This window comes from Necator americanus, chromosome IV, assembly GCF_031761385.1.
Source record: "Necator americanus strain Aroian chromosome IV, whole genome shotgun sequence".
Taxonomy (NCBI): Eukaryota; Metazoa; Nematoda; class Chromadorea; order Rhabditida; family Ancylostomatidae; genus Necator; species Necator americanus.
The window spans coordinates 28324939-28346504 of NC_087374.1; the positions used below are offsets into that span (position 1 = coordinate 28324939).

A 21566-nucleotide genomic window follows, 5' to 3' on the forward strand; every position below is an offset into this window, starting at 1 on the left:
ACACATAACTACGAAACTGTGAGAATGAATGCGTGTTCCTTTTCCTTTGCTATGTATTGTTTTTCTTCTTTCTGGGTGCAGTTTAATGGAGTGGTAAACAAACTTTTGAGGTAGCAAAAAAAAAACGCAGGAAAGCAACATCTCGAATTTTCGAGCGTAGGCATCAAAAAGATCACCAAAATTTTTTTTTGAATTTGAGCAAAAAAAAAAACTTGACGAAGAAATTTGTTTCACTTGTGGTCATTCAATCAGCTATTCACTAGAAAATTAGAGCTTCAAATTCCGGAAGGTAGACACAGTTTCGAAGACATTTTTAGACTAAGCTATTCGAAGGATGAAGCGATTAGCTCCTATTCAGCCGTGGCTAGAAACGAGAGGCAACATTATGACGACGAAAGTTATTTATGATAAAACACATTGCAGACTACCGTAACCGATTCTAATAACCACAAATCCACAAGATACGTGGATATCATCTCAAAATTGATGCCATCCAATTTATCTCGATCAAAGACCTATTGTAGCCTCTTTAGCCACGAGCAATATCCGCCCACATGTCTGAGCAGCAATTCTATAAATTTTCGGCTTTCTTTGAGGTCTAAGGCAATTTTACAGTGAAGAACTGTTTTTTTACCATGCAAGCGATACGCTTGCATGCATACGCATCCAATTGTTCGTTGAAATGAGAAAATCGCTATTTATGGCCACCAGAATGGTAGTGAACGTGTATGGATGGCAAAGGAACACATGCATGCAATTTGCGATGAGCCACAGATGAAGAAGCCTCGGTTATGTGAAGGGGTAGGCCTTTTTCAATGGAGAACCTATTGTGTAAATAGTTATTAAGATCAAGAGGGATTAAGAACTAAATTAGGACTAACTAAGAATTTTGCCTGGGGAAAATCAATGATCTATCCCTGAGGCCAATTGAACCGATTGTTTACCAAACACTTTCAGTTTATTTACTCCAGAGTTTTCCAAGGGTTTAATGCATGACTAATCCGTGCACGTAAAGTAAAAAATTGTTTCCTTGGTACTTTTCTTTTGAAAACGAGTCGTTACAAAGATATACAAGTTAGTGCTAAATACTGAAGTTAACAAAATAGGCATAATTATCAAGGCTTTAATAGCTGACCACCTCTGCATATGCAGAAATCTCGAAGTTTTTCTCCCACAAAACTTCATTTCAAGCAAAACAAGAAATTTCGAGAAAAAAGCTTTTTAAATCCTACATTTACAAATATATTAATTAATGTATATTAATTAATTAACGTTATTAACGAATGGGCGGTCAAAGAAAGTAGGATCAAATCCATATTTAGATCTGCAACATCCATAAGCAAAAAAAAACACTTGCCTAGGAAATGTGGAAGGAATTAGTAGGGCATTGATGATGTTATTTATCCATTTCTTATTCGAAATTTCACAGAATTTCAAACTCTCCAACACACCTTAAATGGAACGTTGAAATTCTATACTCAAGTATTCAGAATTGTTGCGAGCAATTCGTGCGCATGTGGCGCAACATTTCTCCACCATTTCTCCATTTCTAGCTTTAAAAAAACCGAAAGTCCTGGTGTATTACAAACTTTTTACGAAAACAGTTTCATTCCACCCTTTTATTTCCAAACTTTCACCATTTTCTCCTAGAAACTCTGTTAATAGAAGTTAGAGTATCTGTTTATATCACAAATATCCGTTATTTATATTATCCATCCGTTAATTTTATATATCCGTCTATAGAAATACATGTGTTAATTTGTTACTTACAAATTTATTTACCTAAGAGTAATAATAATAATAATAATAATAATAATAATAATAATAATAATAAGATATAAATAACAAAAAATAAAGTCATGGATTTACCTTAGGAATACTTCCTTAGCAAATTTTATCTTTCTTTTCTAGTGCACCACTGGTGTATGTGAATAAATAAATAAATGAATAAATATATTATATCATAACGAGCCGCTGGTGTATGTGGTTACGATATTTCTGGAAATTTTTACCCTCGATGGTGCCTAAAGCTCACTTCCCAGATCGTAAGGCTACACAAGTAGTATAGCCAGTAAATCAATATACTCAAGCGGTGTTACATGGCAGTGCTTGCGGCCTTGTGACCAGCTTTGGTTTGTATTTGAGATTAATGCTTATCAGTGAAGACCGGATTAGCCTCTGATTCATGCTATTCTCTGATAACAGGGCTTCCATGCGCTGTACATGCGGGTGAATCGAGCAATCATCGCTGACAACTAACTACAAACACGCCCGGAAAAGACGTTTTTCTAGAAGAACTTATTTAGGAAAAAACGGAACAAATGATTACTGCTGTAGTATCCCATCGCGTCCCCTAAGGTGATTCTTAGCGCTGTAAACAGTGCACTGCTCCTACATGTTTGCACTTTATTCGCACATCATTTGCTCCATTCAGGTACATCTAAACAGATGATGTATATCCTGTTTATGTGAGAAAAACACCAAATAACACATCCTTAAGCACTGTTCAACACCGTACATAAGGTCTAACAGTTACAGAAAGTAAAATATTAGAAGAACGCATCCTTCTGAAAGGATTTCAGACCGTGGCTAAAAAAAACTGTGTTATAGCGCCCATCGTGAAGAGAAATGGGTAAGAACTCTTACAAATAAATAAATATACATAATAATAAATATCTAATATATATTCCCACCAATTTTATGAAATCATTCTATAAAAATGAACTAAAAAGTAGGGAATGAAAAAATCGAGCCACAAACGGACCGAAAAAAAAAACCTAGTTGAATCCACAGACAAATCGGGAACACAATGGCTTCTATAGCGAAACCATATTCAAATAGCGGCATCGGCACTTTACTGAATGCCCTAATCCGAATCCTTTCGAAAATAATCCGTTCTGCGAAATAAACTGGATTCGTTTGACTTTAGTTTTGATGTCACAACTATATAAATACCTTCGAAAGTAGGTGATGCATTAAACCTCAGTTTCGAAAAGCTTAGAACTTCTAGAAACAGAAATGTTAAATGAGATTGAGGTTCATATTTTTGAAGCATCGTTCTGTCACATTTTTTTCAACATTGTAAATCTGATGGGATTAACAAATATTTAAAAATGAATTCTAATATTCTGCATAAGGTTGAAGTTAGAATTTAACATGACACAATCCCTTAAATCTTCCTTGCCTGAAAATAGTTCTCCAGGTGCCGAAAGTTGAGAAAGAATACACGAAAAATGCCGTTTTCAAATTGAAGTGGTGTTGTGCGCTCAGCGATCAAAATTAACATTTCGATGCTTCCTGAACCCTGGAAATGAGCACACGAATACATGGAAAATATCTCAAATTCCATCCAGAATCCCACTTCATCATTCGTCGCGGCAGATACGCCAAGAGCGTTGTTAATTTGTTTAAGTTCAGAGCAATATTCATGCATCAAAAGAAGTCTCGCTGTTATAAACAATGCGGTTGTCCTAAAAATAATGACTATAATCAAGAAGTGCTTTTCAGAAGAGACGAGTTGTGGATTTTCAAATATCATGAGTTTGACTCCTGTTTTGCCAATCTACCCTCAAAGTTTTCGACTTTTTCGGTGGTTTGCACAACTTTTTGTTCTGATGGATTTGAACGTGACATATTTAGTACTTGTGGCGTTAGTTTAAATTCAACAGTCTCTGTTTGACAACGAACGTCTATCAATTAAACATTAATTCATCCGAACGTGAGTTACTATTCACACCTTAACAAAAACAGCCGGAAGCCTATGTAAACTTTCCCTGAGGAACCATGCCATCGTCGCAAATAGGCATGAGAAAACACTAGAAAGGGTGCGAATCGCCTATGGATATTTGTTCCCAGCACGAATGAGTTGTTTTCGCGCGCTAATAAAGAGTCAACAGTTTTTGCTCTTCCAGAAAGCAATTATAAACCGCGCAATCACCCATGGACTACATTTGCAGTCGATTAGGCTTAAAGTGATGTTGGTGACGCGGATTATCACTTTGGTGAGAGAACGATTAGTGGAACACGGGTAGGACTGGAGATTAGAGAAAATTTATCCTATAACTAGAATATAGTACTAGAAAGAAGATCATCCGTAGATCACTAAGCGGTTCTGATAATTAAATCTTGCAATGTTCGCCTCAATCCTTTTTAATATGGATTTTAATTGAATACACCAAAAAGTAGTACATAGTTTAGAGATTTTAAGTTTTTAGTTGAACGGTTGGGAAAATTACCCCCTTCATTTTTGGACGGCTGGTGAAAGGACCCCCTTCACTTGGGCTGCACCCGATGAGCTAGACTCCCTTCACCTGAGGAGGGTCCGACTTCTCCCTATCGCACCTATGTAAGGGTGTAATTCGCGAATATAAGCATGACCATGCTCAATTCCCCTCAATAACCAGAAAACGGAGTGGGAAACCCCCTTGTCCCACCAAATCCCTTACGGGAGATCTAACGACGCAGCAGAGCGCATTTCTGCTCTCGCAGAAGTGGAGCGTTACTTGGTGTCTCGTTGGCAACTCGAAGCGACAGGGCTGTTGTGTGTGGGCATGCTGCCCTTAACCACAAATTCAATTAAAGACATGTAAAGGTTGATTCTTTTCCAAATATTAGGAGGAAGTAAACGAATAGGAATCCTTTGCATCCAATATTTCAAACGACATTTAATCAACGGTACTATTTTCGGACACATCGACTGACATCGACTAAAGAGAGAACTAAAACTCTAAGCATTGCACTTCTCAAGTTTAAACTCCTTAAAACACAACATGAAGTCAACTCTGAGGCACCGTGCGGAAAAACAAATCTCGTAGATTAAAGGCGAATAAATCTAGCTTGTACTTTCGAAAACAATTCATACTAGGTCATACAAATAATTTCGCCAAATACCGATAATGGATTATGTTCGAATGCTTACTAAGTAAAAGAGCTAAATTTACTGGAACTTTGTAACGAACACCGTTCTTTGGGAACTAAAAAGTGCTAACAAAATGAAGCGATTACTTCGGTGATCTGTGTTGACCAGCGACCTGCAATGACGACTTATGATTTTAGCGAGTTCAACGTGCAAATGTTTAGAATTTCAAGGTTCGCAATGTCATTGCCAGAAATATTAGGAAAAGAAGAAATACATGAGCAAAAAAGCAACATATGAGGAAAAAAGCAGTTTTCTGGAGTTTTGAATCACTCAACCGTTATTCAGAGTGTTCCAAAATTATCATTATTTCAAATTGGGAACTTCTTTTCGGAGACCAGTGTACAATGAATAGTACATTGATCTGTTTCCTGATCATTGAGAGCTGGAGTCCATTAGCAATTCATATTCAGAATTTCCCTGAAAGGGATTAGAGACCTACTGCTAAATGGAATGTATTGTCGCATAAATCGTGGTAACATGTATAAACATCTTCTTCTGAGACCGGTACCGGCAATTAAGGATTCCAATTGAGAAATTCTCGTATTAAAGGACTTTTCATCGTAGGGATATCTAGTGCCTCTTACTGCTCGACTGTTTTCAGTAGTGAACGTAACGGATGCCCATTTCAAAAACACATAGAGAAGAACAGGATTCACAGACTATACAGACAATTTTTGAGGAGTCATGTTGTTTTGACGATGGTCAAATGATAAGACAACAACAAAAACATTCTATGAGATTCTCTCAATAATATAAGATTATTAATATAACAGCAATAATAATAATAATGATAATAATAATAATAATAACAATAATAATAGTAATAATAATAACAATAACAATAATAATAATAATGTATGAACCCTATGAAAATAATAACAATAATAATAGTAATAATAATAACAATAACAATAACAATAATAATAATGTATGAACCCTGTGAAAACCTCGACAATAATAACATAATATAATATAAAACGGTGAAAATGATAAAAACGACAAAAAGACTAATTTATCCTTTGTATACGAAAATGAAATAGCTAACCAAATGAGAAAGAACGTACAACTTAAGCGTCAACCTACTTCAGACTGTAAACGTTTCAGAGAGCACTTATAATCGAAGTATAGAGTGAAGAACAGGTCATCAATGAATGTTTTTCAAAAATGAATAGGTACAAACATAATAGAAATATATAAACATTTTATGCTCTTTCTGGTTGAGTCGTAAAAAGGGACGCAAAACAACCCTTTCACATTGCGAATGTGATTTCTACACAAAAATACGCTCTTTAAATACGACAGGTCAAGATTTTCGAACAGCATTGGTGACGTTGTGATCATACGGTCTGAATCAAAGTGACGTGAGTTGTAAAAATATAATATGGAATGACACCACATACAAAAGCGTCCACATCAAAAACATGATCCGTCACTCTCTGCAAAAATAGACTCTGCAGCGCAGAAAGCAAGAAACTGAGCTGAGCTCTAAGGTGAACAGTTAAGTGTTGAGAAAAAAATGAAAGAATACATCATCAAACTAGAAATCGTGCTCATCTTCAATGTTTTGAGAAGAAAATATGCCTTGCTGGCCGCTGCAAAAACATTAAAAGGTCGCTGTCGGCGAGGGCACTGTACGATCACTTGAAAACACGAGGAGCTAGAAACGATAGAAAATTCCTAGCTTAACCCACATTCCACATTAATAATTATACTTCCAAATGGTAGACGACATACTGTACCTATGATTCCATCATTTATTCGAGAATCGGATCATAGATGCGAAATAAAGGGAGGAAAAAGCCACTGCAGGAAATGCAAGAGGTCAGTTTTTGGCGACAACCTGTTCGAGATGCGAGAAGGCGATTAATAGTAGGTGTTTAGCGATAATAATATGCTAGCGACAGCAACGCACAGCAGCTGCTGGCAAAGCGCTAATTTCCGATTTTTCCCTCGACATTGTCCAGAAGTGATTTTTATTAAAAACGGTCAACACTACAAGGTTGCGCATGGATTACCAAGATGAAAAAAGCCTAAACACAAATTGATTTCAATGACCGATGTCCATGTATGAACAAACCACAATGTGGTACATGTTTGGAAGTGTAGAATGTCAAAGGAGCCGCGCTAGGGACAGCTGGACACAGTCGGGTAACCGACGCTCCAGCTGGTCAACAAGTAGAGGGCAAATATTAAATATGACTGGCATTTGCAATAATTCTATATAGGCTGTGAAAAAGTGGAAATGAAGATATGTTTATTCACCTTTAGACCTGCTTCAATCCTATTGCTATACGACTGATCAGATTCCCACAATTCAAAGAATTGCTTGTCGTCAACCAGTGCCGAGCCATAAATCCTGCATTCGTCCGTCGAAGCGCCTCGTTTCACTGTACAAACAACGTATTCGAATCGTGGAACAAGATCTAAACTATACTAGTGCGAAAAGGAATGAAATTCATCACGAACACTTATCGGTGGATGCAGTAGGGAAAAATGTAGTTGGAATGGGGGAGGGGGACAGTGGGGGCACTCAGTGGCCGATATTTCTGGATAATTTATTTTTACTTTTTTCTCTTAGTAAGTTAAGCTCATATGTCACAGATCCTCTAAGACTAATGCTTAGGCCCTGGGTCCTGATTGATTTAAAAGCATCACCTCCCATGAGGTAGTGCGGGTTTCACGTGGGCTATGCCTATACTTGGTCGTAGATTATAGAGAGGAGGATGATTCCGTCCATTTCTTCCTAATTGCCGTAAAATATGGCTTCGAGCATTCTAGTGCGCTATTTTTTTTACAACGAGTTCGGTTGGAGCGCGCCAGCCTTGCGCACGCGCCGCATCTTTTGAGCTATTTTTTAATGGCCCAAAAGATGCGGCGCAAAAGATAATTTTTTTTTAAATAGGAAGAAATAGACTTGACCACCCTCCTCTAACGGCGTTATAGAGTGCCCCCCCCCCCCACTACATTTTACCCATGCAGTAATAGATTTGTGAAAAAAAGAAGTGAAATAACGGATAAATAACCTCAATGCAGAATAGTCTACCAAAAAAAGATGGTCTGAAAGCAGGAACCACAAACAGCACGCAAAAACGACGAAATTTATTGCAGCAGATAATCTATTGCAAATGGATACAAGTGGGTCAGAAATACATATGGTGCAATTGCGTATGTGGTGACGTTCGCAGTGGGACCAGGTAACTAGGATCTTGGCGAAGGACCCATCGCATCAATACGAGGGGACCTCTTTTGCAGTTACGCCACAGTTCAAGTGGTTTCGGTCCGAATTTAACATTTGAACAAGCAGCTGGCAAACTTTGTTCCTTACTTCGTCTTTCTTTCTTTCTGCATCATTCAGCAGCATGCAGATGTAAGAGAAACAAAGTAGGTAGGAATAAGGTAAATGATAAGCGTGAAATGATGAATTAGAGAACTTCGAAGCCAAGGACTGCCATGAACAGGTCGTATTTCCATCTTGTTTAGATAAAATATCTCATTTTAATCATATTAATAACACGAAGTACGACCATTCTTGTATCACTGCGGTCCTGTTACAATTTTGAACGAGAGCGTGAAGCATTTGTCCTACAAACATTTAGTTTTGAAAGTTATTGTTAGTGAACAGGGATTGGTAAAGTATACTAGCGCGAAGAGATAAGACAATAAGTGGCCCGAATTGGAAACGAAACAGTATATTACGAAAAAAAAAACATTCCTTGAACATTCGTTGAAAGCGTTGAACGTTAAATCAAATAAAAATTCCACATAACACCTTGGAGAGATACAAACCTACCACAAATCTAAATCAAATATTTCTTTTTGTATTCAATTCTAATCTGCTTTGTTTTACATGTTGTTAAGTGGGAACCTTTTGTCCTGAGCAAGCTTGTTTCTTTCCACAGTTACGTGCCCTATAGTAAATGACCGTGTAACACACAAACGATATTTGTCAAAAGAACAATAGAAGAAATCCTAAGTGTAGGACAGTAAGACAGGATAAGGTCGAACCGATTATTATCAGGGCTTTGCCTTCGGAAGCAAACTAAGAACAAGAGAAAAAAATCGAAAATTTCGTCTGGAAATTTATATTTCTCTGGCTTATACGTTATGCTATTGGAAAAATGGCTGTGGTGCGTTATAGTATGCGTAAAAGGTGTCGCAAAGCGGTGTTGCCACCCGTCCGCGCCATGGAGGTGGTGTGCATTGCACCCGGAAAATACTTAGCACCATTTCTCTATTTGATTTTTATGCGTTTTCAGTTTTTTGTTTCTTGATGTATTAGTAGGATCACACAGCCTCAGCAACGTCCTTTTCCATTAGTTTTCTCGTTTATTTTTTCCTGAGCTGCATTTGGTGTTTTAGTTTGTACGGAATATTTGTATTTGTAGTATTTGTACGGAGTTCCGTTCCACTTTTTTGTGTAATTGTACATGATTAGCATTTGTTGTAATTGTAGTCGTTGTAAAAATTGCGCATTTGTAAGAATCTCAGAATGTAAAGTGGAAAAGGAAAAAGTATAAAAAATCTAATATGAGTTGGCTAAGACCTGTACCTTTACGAATTGTCGCCAACTACAAGATAAGCCAACTTTCACACTTTTCCCCTTCCGTGTATTTGTTATATACAACAATATTCTTCTTTTCTGCCTCTTCTGCGGTACAAGTCTTTGAAACATCGTACAATACTCATTTCGCAACCTTCTTTGAGTCTCGTCGTCTGTAATGTCACAGAAAGCAAGGAGGAATACAAAAAATGCAGTAAACGGCTATTGTTTCATATAGGTAAACGAGAAAACCTCAAGAAAAAACAAATTGATTCTTCTTTTTCTCATTGAACGCAAGATTATCGCAGAGTAGAAGGTAAAGGAGCATTAAAAGTAACGTGGAAATACCACAGTTTTTCTCTAGAACTCACTTTTGCATTCAAGAACATGACAATGGTATCGTTTTCCCGTAAAAAATAGTTTATCACCTCCCTCGGAGAGATTATTTAAAACGATAGTTGGTGGCGAGAGATGTTTTGAGTGTACAAGAAATCTTAATTACAGACATGAGGGTAGCACAGGACCTCGTGTCATGCTCTATAGTAACGATTTCCGGAAGAACATGTCTTCTTAGAGAAAGTCCTCAACAGTAGAGATAACTGCATTCTAGGCATTAAAAATATATAAATAAAGTAACATATAAATATGAAAGAACTGCTACATGTCGTTTTGAGCTATTGTTTCATCCTAGTGCTGGGATTTCATAGTTTTAGAAACTGCTCCTACTAATCTTATTCCCTTTGCGAAGGGCCAAGAACAAAACTTAGGTAGTCCTTGAGCAAATCAGTCCTTGCAATTGATTTTTCTTTGTAGGGAACCTCTATAGGGAATTCCTTCTCCCACATGTGATTTCACATTTTCTAAGCATTCGCATCAGGCATAGTAATTCTTCCCTGGCTTCGTTGAACTCAACACGGGACCAGTCTTCAGACTATGTCATATTGATGAAAACTGGATTAACAAACCCTGATAGAACAAGTGCCGTAAAGGAAGCATATTCTTATTGACTCATAGTGAACAAAAGACTAGAAAAAGGCACTTCTGTGATCATATATTCTTTTTTTGAACTCTATTCTCAATAAACCAAAATGCTTGATGCAGAGGAAGCACACAAAATTCTATCAAAATATCCAGTTCCATCTATATGCATCTATATCCATCCATCTATATGCATGAAATACGTGTTAAAAATCCAAGATGTGCCTTTCTCGTCAAACGGTCTAACAAACAACAAAGGACAAACAAATGTAACAACAACTCAACAGTACGCGTGTACAAAAAATAACAACCTAACACTCACTGAGCGTAACAAACAATGTATTTTTCTATGAACCAACTGTGTTTTGTACAATCAGTAGTTGATCTTGGAAAAAATTCAAATAGAAAACTAAGTGGGCTGCAAAGAAAAGCTGCATTCGCCGCATTTTCTTGTATGAACCTTGACCGCGGCTACCGCAGCTTCGGTGCTTCATCTGGCAGTTTGGGTGCCTGTCCTGGATTTTTCCTTTTCCTCCTTTTCTTCACCACTTTGCTATTGTTTTCGTTCCCACCTTTACCTCAAATAAAAGAAATTCAGTTTATTCAAACCCAAGCAAATTCTCCACATTTCAAAGCAAATTTGCCACATTTCAAACACATCCAAATTCACATACCTAGTAATTTCTTTTTCTGCTGTCTGGATAGCTCCTCTTTCATCGAATTTCCCTTCCATTTCGAAATCTTCTCCTTCTAAACACAGTCTTCAATTTAAGAAACACATGTAGATGCAGGATCTACTTTATAATCTTATCAATCCAGTAATCAATCAATAGCGTTTCACGTTACACAATGAGTGTGGACAATTACCACATGGGACACGTTGCCATCACGATTCGTGGTCGCAGTTCTGTTGTCAACAGAAACGAGACAAACGCTATGGCATGAATGACTATGTGCTGCTATGCGCTCGTTTATTCCAGTTTAATACAGAATGGTTTCACACCAAGAAAATGTCTACCTCTATTGCGTCGGCAGCTGCATTCTGCACCAACTTAGTCCATTCAACCATAAATTGATCCAAATCAGCGCCTTTAAACAGCTTGAGACCCGTCTGAAACACGACGGCAATCTATGTCTCGTCAAATTACATATTTTGCATAATTACACATATTTTGCATTTGTAATCGAAGATATTAGGCTGAGACAAAAATGGCTTCCGCCCAGGTACCTATTATTATTGTTTACGCTTACAATGGGTTACCCAAACGAGGGATTTCTCTTATCGCTACAGAGACAGGACATCGGTTACTGTTTAGAAGTTGTCTAGTGTTGTACACGTTGCATCTGATTTTTTTTGTTCACCTTAAAAATGAAGGATGAAGAAAATATGCTGTGTGCATTGTGAAGGAGTGACGCTCCTTCACAATACACACAGCATATTTTCTTCATCCTTCATTTATGGTGGTATGGTTAAAAATTGGCTTGCCAAATTCTATTCTGAAAATGTGACCTCGAAAGGCTAACCAGGGAGGTTGGGGGCGGGGGGAGATCGTCCTTAAACTTCAATAACGATATTTTGAAGTCAATAATTGAATATAAAATCACGTCAAACAACGAGAGAGTTACCAGAGAAGCTCAATACGTCACTATCAATTTCTTTATTACTTCTTGTGCTGCAGAAAAATAAATGTATGAAGAGCAAAACAGAACTTACTTATGACTCAACCTAATATGCGAAGTAGTAACCAGAATTACTTAGGGAGCATCAAACACTCTTCTCAACACTCAGTGATATTTAATTATGTGATAGCTCATTTTCTCATGAATGTTTCCTAGGTAGCAATTACTCCATACGGAGTGGAATTATGCATACAAAAAAGCTCTCAAAATCCTACATAGTGTCGGATTTTGGACCAAATGTGACTAGCTTGGAACTGGTTTACTGGCCTATTCCTCACAGTGGTGAAAGATACAGCTTGATCTCACCATTCCACCAGTTTAGAGATTGGAATGTTTGGTGGCAGTCGCAAATGAAATGTAAACCGCTTGAATACAAAAGTAGCTCACTGCGGAAAAGAGCTCCTAATGGAGGAAATAGTAGTTCCGAGTCATTTTTCTACGTACTACAGAAAGTAACACTCTACGAAATTAACTCACTTGTTGAACAACATGGAACTTCTCAATGTTGTATTTCAATGTCCATTTCGCGTATAGTATTACTGCTTCAACGGTTGCACAACCTTCAACAATGGCTGAGTTGAGGACAAAACCAGCAAATTTCGTGTCCGGAGTAGATCGTTCCAACTCTTTCCGATGAACATGACAGTAGAATTCACCACTAAAATGAGAAAGAAAAACGTAACTTCTCAATTTATCTATATGAAAATGTTACTACACCTGTTTGGCTTACTGTTTACGAGGTCCATCAGCCTTTCCTTCTGCTGCTCCGATGTGATTTTACCACAGTTAAATAGTTCATTCAAATAATCCACAAATAATATTTTAATCCTAGAGGCAACAGTAGCGTTCGCTCGAACTATTGCGTCATGGAAAATCTAAATAAAATGGAGTATATATATATATATATATACTTATTTATTTGTGTATTTTTATTTCTGTCCTCTGTCCCCAAAGAACTACTTTTTTCAAGATTATCCAATAAGTGAGTTAGAACAGAAGAAAAACAAAAACAACAGAATGCTCCGTTAGAAGAGATACGAACCTGTTCCACTTCGTTGGGAGCATGCATTATACTGTAATCAATCGCGTGTTGCAGAATCGGAAAACTCTCCTCTGGATCAACCTATAAGTGATTTACGCTAATATCAATCCGAATTCAAGACAAGTACTCGGATAAATGAACCTTTTCCAGTGCCCGATTACACAACTCCCGAAATTCATCAGAAACTGTGATGATTTCCATTTGTTTTTTCAAGTACGCATCCCAAATTATGGCTGACTGCGGTCTCTTCTGAATAAAAGTGTTAATTCAGCGAGGAAAATGCCTGCTAGGACACAATACTACCACTTAACAAATTGTTCATTTGTTTTAAACTATTTGAATGTAAAGAAATCATGCTTATGAATAAACATGCGATAGACCGTGATAAATCACCTCAAGACATTGTTCAAGAAATATTATGTCAAAGTCCTCCTCAGCCTCTTGCATAGATTTCTCAAGGTCTTTCCAATCCTTTTCGTTCATCCATCCATGATCGCAAATGCTTCGAAGTAGCGAACGAATCTTCGAAGTCGAAAATGCATCTGAACCTCTTTTCATTGTTACAGTTGGTATAGAATGTTTTGTCAAATGGAGACGCGACGTGCCCTCATTGAAAGCTTGCACTCTCTCAACAGGAGGCAGAAAGCTCACCGGATCTCTTTTTTTTTGTTTTTCTTTAGTGTTTCACTACTTTTTCGTATAGAAATACATGAGCAGGATAACATAGTCTCAGTGAAGTCCTTTCAGCTAGTTTTAGCGTTTGTTCTGCTCCTAGGATCCCTTTAAGGTCTTAGTTTGTAATTAATAATTTCTCTCCCATTATTTGAGCACGATTTTCACTTTTCCTAGACGTAACACGGAGAAAAAACTTTTCCACTTTTTCCACTAATTCAAGTTTCTTCTGATTTTACCGCATCTTCCCCAAAGATTTCACCCTGCAAGAATTAGATTTCTAGTGCTCTTTTTGTGTAACTGTGCATAGTTAGTTACAGAAAAAGTGAGACAGAAATCGGATCTCTGCAAACTAAGGTCCTGGAAACATGCTAGAAACAAGAAAAAAGATAGTTGATAGGATAGGACTCTGATGAGGCTAAATAAATCCATTCATGCACTACAAAAAAAACAGCCAGAGATAAACATTAGAAAGAAAAGAGCTTCCCGCATACTGTAAAGGGTGTCCTAACCGAGGGCGTGCTACGTTGTCATTGTACAGTACTTTTTGCGCCGACTGCATTTATGTAATCTCGAAAGTAAAAGTTTACGTTTCAAAATAAATAAGTTTGGGACCTCATGAAAACCTTGAATATTAGGTTTTTTAACTAACAGCAGAACTACCCAACACATTACATGTTTGCGCACGTTTGAGGGATTAGCACATCGGTGTTCACTCAGAGAAATATTCTCCCAGAGTTGTGCGATTTGATTTCAAAGAATGGATTAAAGGAATTAATAGAGCGTGCTTGGAAGAAAGTCAGTATAGTCCGTTTGAGATGAAGAACAGACAGTTCTCGAAATAAAAAAGACTACCTTCTGATGATGATTCACGGAGCCATTGTAGGTATAAACGATGCATCTTCTCCGTCGGTGTTTTAGTCAGTGCCAGATCAAATGCATCAAATCTCGACTTAAAAGACTTGCTCATCTTACGGATAAGAAACAATAGATATAAGCAGTAAGTAAACATCAAAAAGGCTCCTTCTTTATTTCGACAACTACGAAACGTACGTAAAAAAAGAAAGAAACAAAGCTAAAATCCCGTACCATTCCTTCTTTGCATGCCGCTTCTATTTCAAATAATCTTGTGTCCTCATTATCAAAAATGTTTAACTTCTCCACAATAAATGAACGAATATATTCAATATTTGGAATAAGTTCAACTTTACTGCACTCTTTCCACATCTCCACAAGCATTCCTGAAATAAAGACCTCAAAGATTGCAATAGCCAAAGAGAATCAGAAAGTGCAAGTGCACGCAAAGTGCATAAGTGCATGCAAATGAAAACCACTGATGTTAGGACTATTGTATAAACTATTTAAATAGAAACAACGCAAATGGACGACTAACCTGAAGCGGCCTCCGATGGTACTGCAGACAATGCTTGCTCTACCACTGTTTTTGCTACATCCAGCTTCATAATGCTGTCATCAACTTCTTGATCATACACGCCTTGAAAACCAAATAATATAAAATCTTCTAAGATTGTTTTGAAACAAAAAACGTACGCTCAGAATCGCTGTCGTCTGAACCATGTTTCTCCTTGCCCTTATATTCAGTTATGAACTTTCGACGTTTTAAGACTCTGAACAAAAACTTATTGGCATTGCTATGAACATCAGAGACTTGGATTCATAAGGGTCATCTCAGGAGTAAATTCGAAATTCTACAAAAGTAGTTTGACCGAATTGACTTTCTTTTGAGAAAAATCCTACTTTTCTCCCTCTTGAAGTAGAAAAAATCTCCAGAATGATGTATATTCCAGGTTTTAGATGTGAATAATGTCGCCATCCGAACACAGCTTGTAAAATTTCACTTTACTCTCCTTCGAGACAACACGAAAAACTTTGCTGCACTTCCAGTATACTTTGTTGCACTTTCAGCATAAAGTTGCATATTCCTTCAAATTCCTCCTTCTCAAACATTAGGTATAATTCGTCCAGAAAAATAGATTTAACGGCTCTTCTAACTTTTACAATCTATTTGAAATTCAAAGGAGAATTGTAAGAACTGGTCCAAAGTAATACAATATCTGAAAAATGCAAAAGAAAGTACCAACTGAAAGATAAGCCAACTCACTTCTCAACAAAGTGGATTTCGATAGCAAAGAATGCCGCATATAGTGATGGTGAGTGAGGAAAAAGACGAAGAGATGCAAGAATCTGGGTGCGAGCATTCTGAGGACTAGCGGCGGAGAAAAATTGCCACAGTGCGAAGTCTCGACGTAGATTCTCGTTCCGTCCGTGAATCTATAAAAGAAACAAATATTGCAAGTATATTTGAGAAACGAACTCTTCAAATAGGAAACATAAGCAGATCCAAATTCACCTGTAAAGCTCTCGTATAAGCAGCGGATAGCTCACGACGCATTGAGTGCTCATTTAAAAAATTGATGAGCTTTTCCCATCGATGAAGATCTCCCTAAAATGAAGAGTCGCTGAAAATTTGGTCACATTGAATAGATAAACATAACAAATAAATTATATTAAACAAAAAAGAACTTGTCAAATTATTGAAATAAAAGCTCTGAACTTTGAAGATATTGAAAGACACTGTGACACCTATGCATGTAATTGGTGTTTATTGGATTTGCTTCTTTTCTTTGAAAATGGTAGAAATAAAGTCATGTAAATAATAACCCAATAGCCAAAGAAAAACCTGGAAACGATCGGCAGCCCTCCGATATATGCTGGCAACTTTTTTACGCATTGGTAGATCAATGAGCTTCTTCTTGTGCCAGTACTGCATTTTCGCTCTTCGCGACTTCAGCAAAGTTAGAAAATCACATAAGTATTCAGCGTATAGGTCGAAATCTCGAGGAGTCTTCTCCTGCAGTAAAAATGGCGGTAAGTGAACGAAACGGAGGATAAGACCACTGTATGAATGAACCGACTCACATGCTTATTGAGACGATATTCGAATTGTCGGCAACGCTTAATAAAGGCAATGACCTCTGTTTCAGTGAAGAGTTGGACATGACTGAGTTGCTCGAACGTGGGCAAGAGTCCTTCTAAGCTCTGCTCAACGAATTCCCCCATGTTGAGGGAAAATCGTCTTCAAATGCACTAAAATGAGACGATCTTAGAGGTGAGCATACTAGTATATTTTGGCAACAACCTTGCTCAGACGCAAAGTAAAGGGAATATCTCGAATTCTCTTACAAGAAAAAAACAGTAGCACAAGGGAAGGAACCAGAGCAGGAAAAACGTGATGGAGCAAAAGTAAAAAGGAAAAGAAAGTACGGAAAAGAAAAAGTACGCGAAACCACTGTGCTGCCAGATTAAATGCGCCGTCCACCACTACACGCGCTGCAACATGTTTACGAGCAGTAGCATTTTCGGGATCACATTCGATTTTTGCTAGTGTGAACGTCGGGTGGACCGCAGGCTTCCTGACTTCTTGCAGTACTCGTTTCGCTCCAGTGATTAGTAGGAAACATCAATAGAAAAACACAGGCGCCTTCTGTGGGGAACAATTTATACACTATGCCCATGGCTGTCTATATGTAGTCGGGTCAAAACGACATGAAGCGGCTGCGCGCGAATCAGCGCGATGGAGACAGCGGTTGAAATCGAGATGAGACCATGGGGAACTGCAGAGATGGGTGGCGAGGGTCATTACACGATCCCAAGCGCTACGCTCTACCGCGCCGTTTCGAGTGCAATCGCTTACGCAACTGTCTGTGCTTCTCGTCGTTTTGACCGGACTATAACACTCTCAGTTTTGCTTACAAAGTAATGCTCGATTCTAAATGTCAACCCTATCTAGTCTCTAAGAATTCACGTAGAATTGCCCTAACTCTGGACAAGAATTCCTAAACTAAATCGTCAGACTGGTAAAAAAAATACTTTTCTCTCTACACTATGCGAAGATTTCCGGCTTTTGTTGCTATAACGCAATCATTGGGTTATAGCCACGACTGCGATTTGTCGAAACCCCATTCGGACGACAAGCCGTCGTAAGAAACAGCGTTCCGGGGTCGTCCGTTTACACTGATACAAGGAGAGATGAACGGAATCACCCTCTTCCCCACAACCTACGACCCCTCGTAGGCTTTACATGCCTGAAACCTCTTCAGATTCGTGGGTTGGTGCCTTTAATTTTAAACCCATCTTTTGCTGCGTAATTGTGCACGATGTTAATGGAGCGCTCCACGGAATCACCCCCTCTCCATAATCTACTGTTCCGTACCACCTCAGATTCGTGGGCTGATGAGAATTTAATGAGAGAGGTGGAAACGCCCGCGTTGTTCTTTCCTTCTTTGGAAAGCTTTCTTGCTTACTCGGTAGAGTCTTCGTCGTGTGAAATATGTTAATATCTTCTTGACATATTCCTAACAATCTAAGTTACACTATGGTCTGATAATAGGCGTTCTTTTCAGAACCGACTGGGTAATAAATGTCTTCATGGCTCCTCCATTACTGAATTTACCTACCGTTCATCCAAAGATTGACAAGAGCTGAGCTCTCAACATCCAATGATTATTTCGCATGCGTTCAGAACATCGCAAGCTTTCTCAAGCGAGTAGAAGACGTGACACCATCTTAAAGACACCCCACTGGGAAAGAACAAAAAATGTGTTTGATTTCTGAGCTTTTGAGATTTTTTTGATTTTTTTCCTCAGTTACAAGGAGTAGCCCGTGTGTGTTTGTATGTATCGGATTATTTTCTGTTGCTGGAACCCCAGAACCAATGTATGTGAGCATGTGTTTAAATAACTTCTGTTTCTCATAGCCCACACACGTCAGCAGTTGATATTCACAAAAAAACCAACCATGCCCACGAGTCTTGCGAAAGGAACTGACGAACAAATAGAGTAGCATAAATACGAATAATCATGCTGCATAATAAAAAAATCGCCATTTCATGTTGACACATCAAATTGGCCAATTGTTGCAGAAAACTGGAGAAACACCCACTCTTCAGATGAAGTTTTCGAATTGTGACGGTATCAAAGGAATATAGATATAAGATGAAGTTTGAATACTCTCCAAACACAGAACTAACTGTAATTTAGGATGAAAACAACGAAATCTTTCATCGATTGTTAACTTAAAAAAAAAGAATGGAGCAAGCAATGTAAGGAAAAATCCAGATTTTATGTCACAGGAAATGCCACCACTTTTGATTTTTATTGATCAGTGGAGGAGAGCGAAGTGAGCATGATAACAAGTATGAAGTTCGGTTCTAACATAATAGAGGTGCCGACGGTTCTAACATAATTAGGTGCCGATATCATCCTAGCACCATCAGAAACCCTTGACCGATTTCGACTACGCTGATAATATTGCAAGAAGCAGTGCGAAACATGTTGTTGACCTTGTACCGAAGCTAACAGCAGCCTACAGATGATGACATCTGCACCCCCTGAAATCTTCAAAACCTTGAGTTCTGCTACCTGTGCTGTAGGCTGCAGAACATCGGCAGTTGTGAGAGTAATACACCGGATAGCGCTGTTCTATATTCAGCTCCTCCACAGAGTGTTGGTTATCGACTCTCATTACTCGCAAAGTCAAGCTGTGGGCCTATCTATCCGCAATTCGCTCTATCATGATGCACGGATCGGTGACTTGCGCAGAAATGACACATGATGAAATGCGGTGATGACGAAAGTAGAATGCACCGAAAGGAATGTGCTTAGATTTGATTGATTTGACTTTGACTTTGACTGATTTTTTGGTAAGATTCTACCGCCATCGTACGGCTGCAGGTGTTTTCATCGCATCCTCTCATAGACTCGTATTCAGGAGCTTGCACATATGAGATAGAAGAATGCTAGAATTAGTATCTTCATACGAGAGAGGAGTCGATTTCAATTACGTCATTAAACATTCACAGAGAAAACACAGATGGCTAAATAAGCGTAGGCACAGATAGGCTGAGCCAACAATGACATTTTTGATTTTTGACATCCTCAACTTCATCATCGTCACATCTGAATCATGTCCCACTTTAGCTATGATATATTACTTGCCGGAAAGCACGTAGTTAGCAGAAGAGAAAAGAAAACAAGTTTAAACAATCGAATGGAATCAAAAGAAATCCCCTGTGATCACAAATTGAAGAGATTTTCCACTGTACTGCTTCGAGGTTTGTTGACGCAAGCCGATTCGGACCAGGGTATAGTTACCAACCGCTATAAAAGATCCACTAGGAATGGTAGAGGCATACAATAATTCTCATCATCAGGATGTTCTTGCTGCTCCTAGTGTTCGGTCTTGTAGCCGGTGCGAAAACTTTAGTTGTTTCCTATGTCATTTAGTTCCTATTTTAAATTGTTGAAGGACAGAACGAAGTAGATAACAAAACGGAAGTATGCCTCATGGAGCCTGATGAGGGCTACTGCAGAGCTCTTTTCAGAAGGTTAGTGTAATAATGATAAGGTAATGTTTGCCCTTCTTAAGAAAAAAAGAAGAGCTCCCGGAATATATGAGCAGCCCTAGTAGCTGCTGCTTCTCGATGAGACTACTTCAACTGCTGTGAAAAAAACCCTGTAGTAAAGATTATTTAGAGTTGAAAGCCTCAAATTGTCAAACCAAGTTGTCTGCAATTTTTAGATGGGCATGGGATCCAGTGGAAGAGCGCTGCGAACCATTCTACTACGGCGGTTGCGGAGGCAACGGGAATAGATTTGAGACACAACAACAATGCCTTGATGAATGCTGGAACAACCACGTCGACGAAAAGCACAAGAAGAAGCCTGAGCCGAGATGCATAAAATACATAGTATAAGTGAAAGAAAAACGACTTTGTGTCATCAATTGGCATTCATAACGATGTTTGACGTAAAATTGCAACCACATCAATAAATTTTAGGAAGGGGACTGATGCACTTACAAATTTAATCGGTATTAATTGGTACTACCATTGCTAATGTAATAGATTAGTAATATAACTAGTTTTCGTTAAAGAGTCAGAGTCGAATTAGATAAACAATCGAATTCTGGTGTTTGAAATTCTAGAAATCAATCAACTAAATAAATGGAGTAATAAATCAATAGCAACCTTCACCACATAAAATTGAGCGCATGCAGTGCAGTTGTAAGAGGTTGGGAACGTTTTCACGGACGATACAGACATCGCTCGGAGCTGAGAGAGCCTTTCTTACTTCGGGAAATAATATTTACTGTTATCAGGAGGATACTCTTGATAACAGTAACCAGTAACATTGTATAGTCGTAGACAAAATGCGCAGCAAAAAGACTGAATTGAGATGTGTAAGATACATACAGTAAGGTGAAAAAAAGCTTAAAAAATAATGGCAAAAGTTCTTTCATATTCCATCTACAAGCATCAGTGGTATTAAAAGCAAATAGTCACACGTAGTTGAAACCGAACAGAAATTTTGAAGGTGAATTTTTTTTGTACATAAATCACAAGCGTAGTAAAAACCTAATATTTATGTGATAGCGAAACGTTAACTACGCATAACTGCACGAAGATGTAATTATGCAAGAGCGGCAGAATTCCAGTTCCTGCTAACTGAAAATTGAGGAGATATTTTGACATCAGAAGATACTGCTGAACTACCAGGAAATGAGGGTTTCATATATGTTACACACTTGAGGGATGCTAATTGTATACAGTTGTATAAGGATGTAACTGAAGTAGGATAGGATATAGGATCTTAAACTAAAATATTAGAGTCGCACTAGGGACGAGCAGCAACAAACACCAAAGCCATAACTGCGAA

At 38.1% G+C, this 21566-nt stretch overlaps 2 protein-coding genes across 4 annotated transcripts; one reads left to right on the top strand and one right to left on the bottom strand.

Moving 5' to 3' along the window:
- Positions 1-5000: 5000 nt before the first annotated feature.
- RB195_002995 (uncharacterized protein) lies at positions 5001-16911 on the bottom strand (the record flags this gene model as incomplete). Of its 3 annotated transcripts, none has more annotated exons than XM_064200485.1 (18): positions 5001-5030; positions 7181-7346; positions 10912-11008; positions 11111-11186; positions 11455-11547; positions 12594-12774; positions 12834-12991; positions 13159-13239; positions 13300-13407; positions 13552-13700; positions 14686-14782; positions 14920-15071; positions 15224-15325; positions 15382-15458; positions 15953-16122; positions 16202-16294; positions 16532-16702; positions 16771-16911. In XM_064200485.1, 18 exons carry the CDS (start codon positions 16909-16911, stop codon positions 5001-5003), a joined length of 2142 nt encoding a protein of 713 aa, XP_064056364.1. The 3 variants fall into 3 exon arrangements, with proteins under 3 accessions (XP_064056364.1, XP_064056365.1, XP_064056366.1); XM_064200484.1 differs by having other exon boundaries at positions 10912-11014; XM_064200483.1 differs by lacking the exons at positions 5001-5030; positions 7181-7346 and having other exon boundaries at positions 10908-11014.
- A 3152-nt stretch (positions 16912-20063) lies between these two features.
- RB195_002996 (uncharacterized protein) lies at positions 20064-20605 on the top strand (the record flags this gene model as incomplete). The annotated part of the gene is made up of 3 exons (XM_013453462.1): positions 20064-20100; positions 20158-20236; positions 20431-20605. The coding sequence occupies 3 exons, from the start codon at positions 20064-20066 to the stop codon at positions 20603-20605; spliced, it is 291 nt and encodes a 96-aa protein (XP_013308916.1).
- Between the last annotated feature and the right edge of the window lie 961 nt (positions 20606-21566).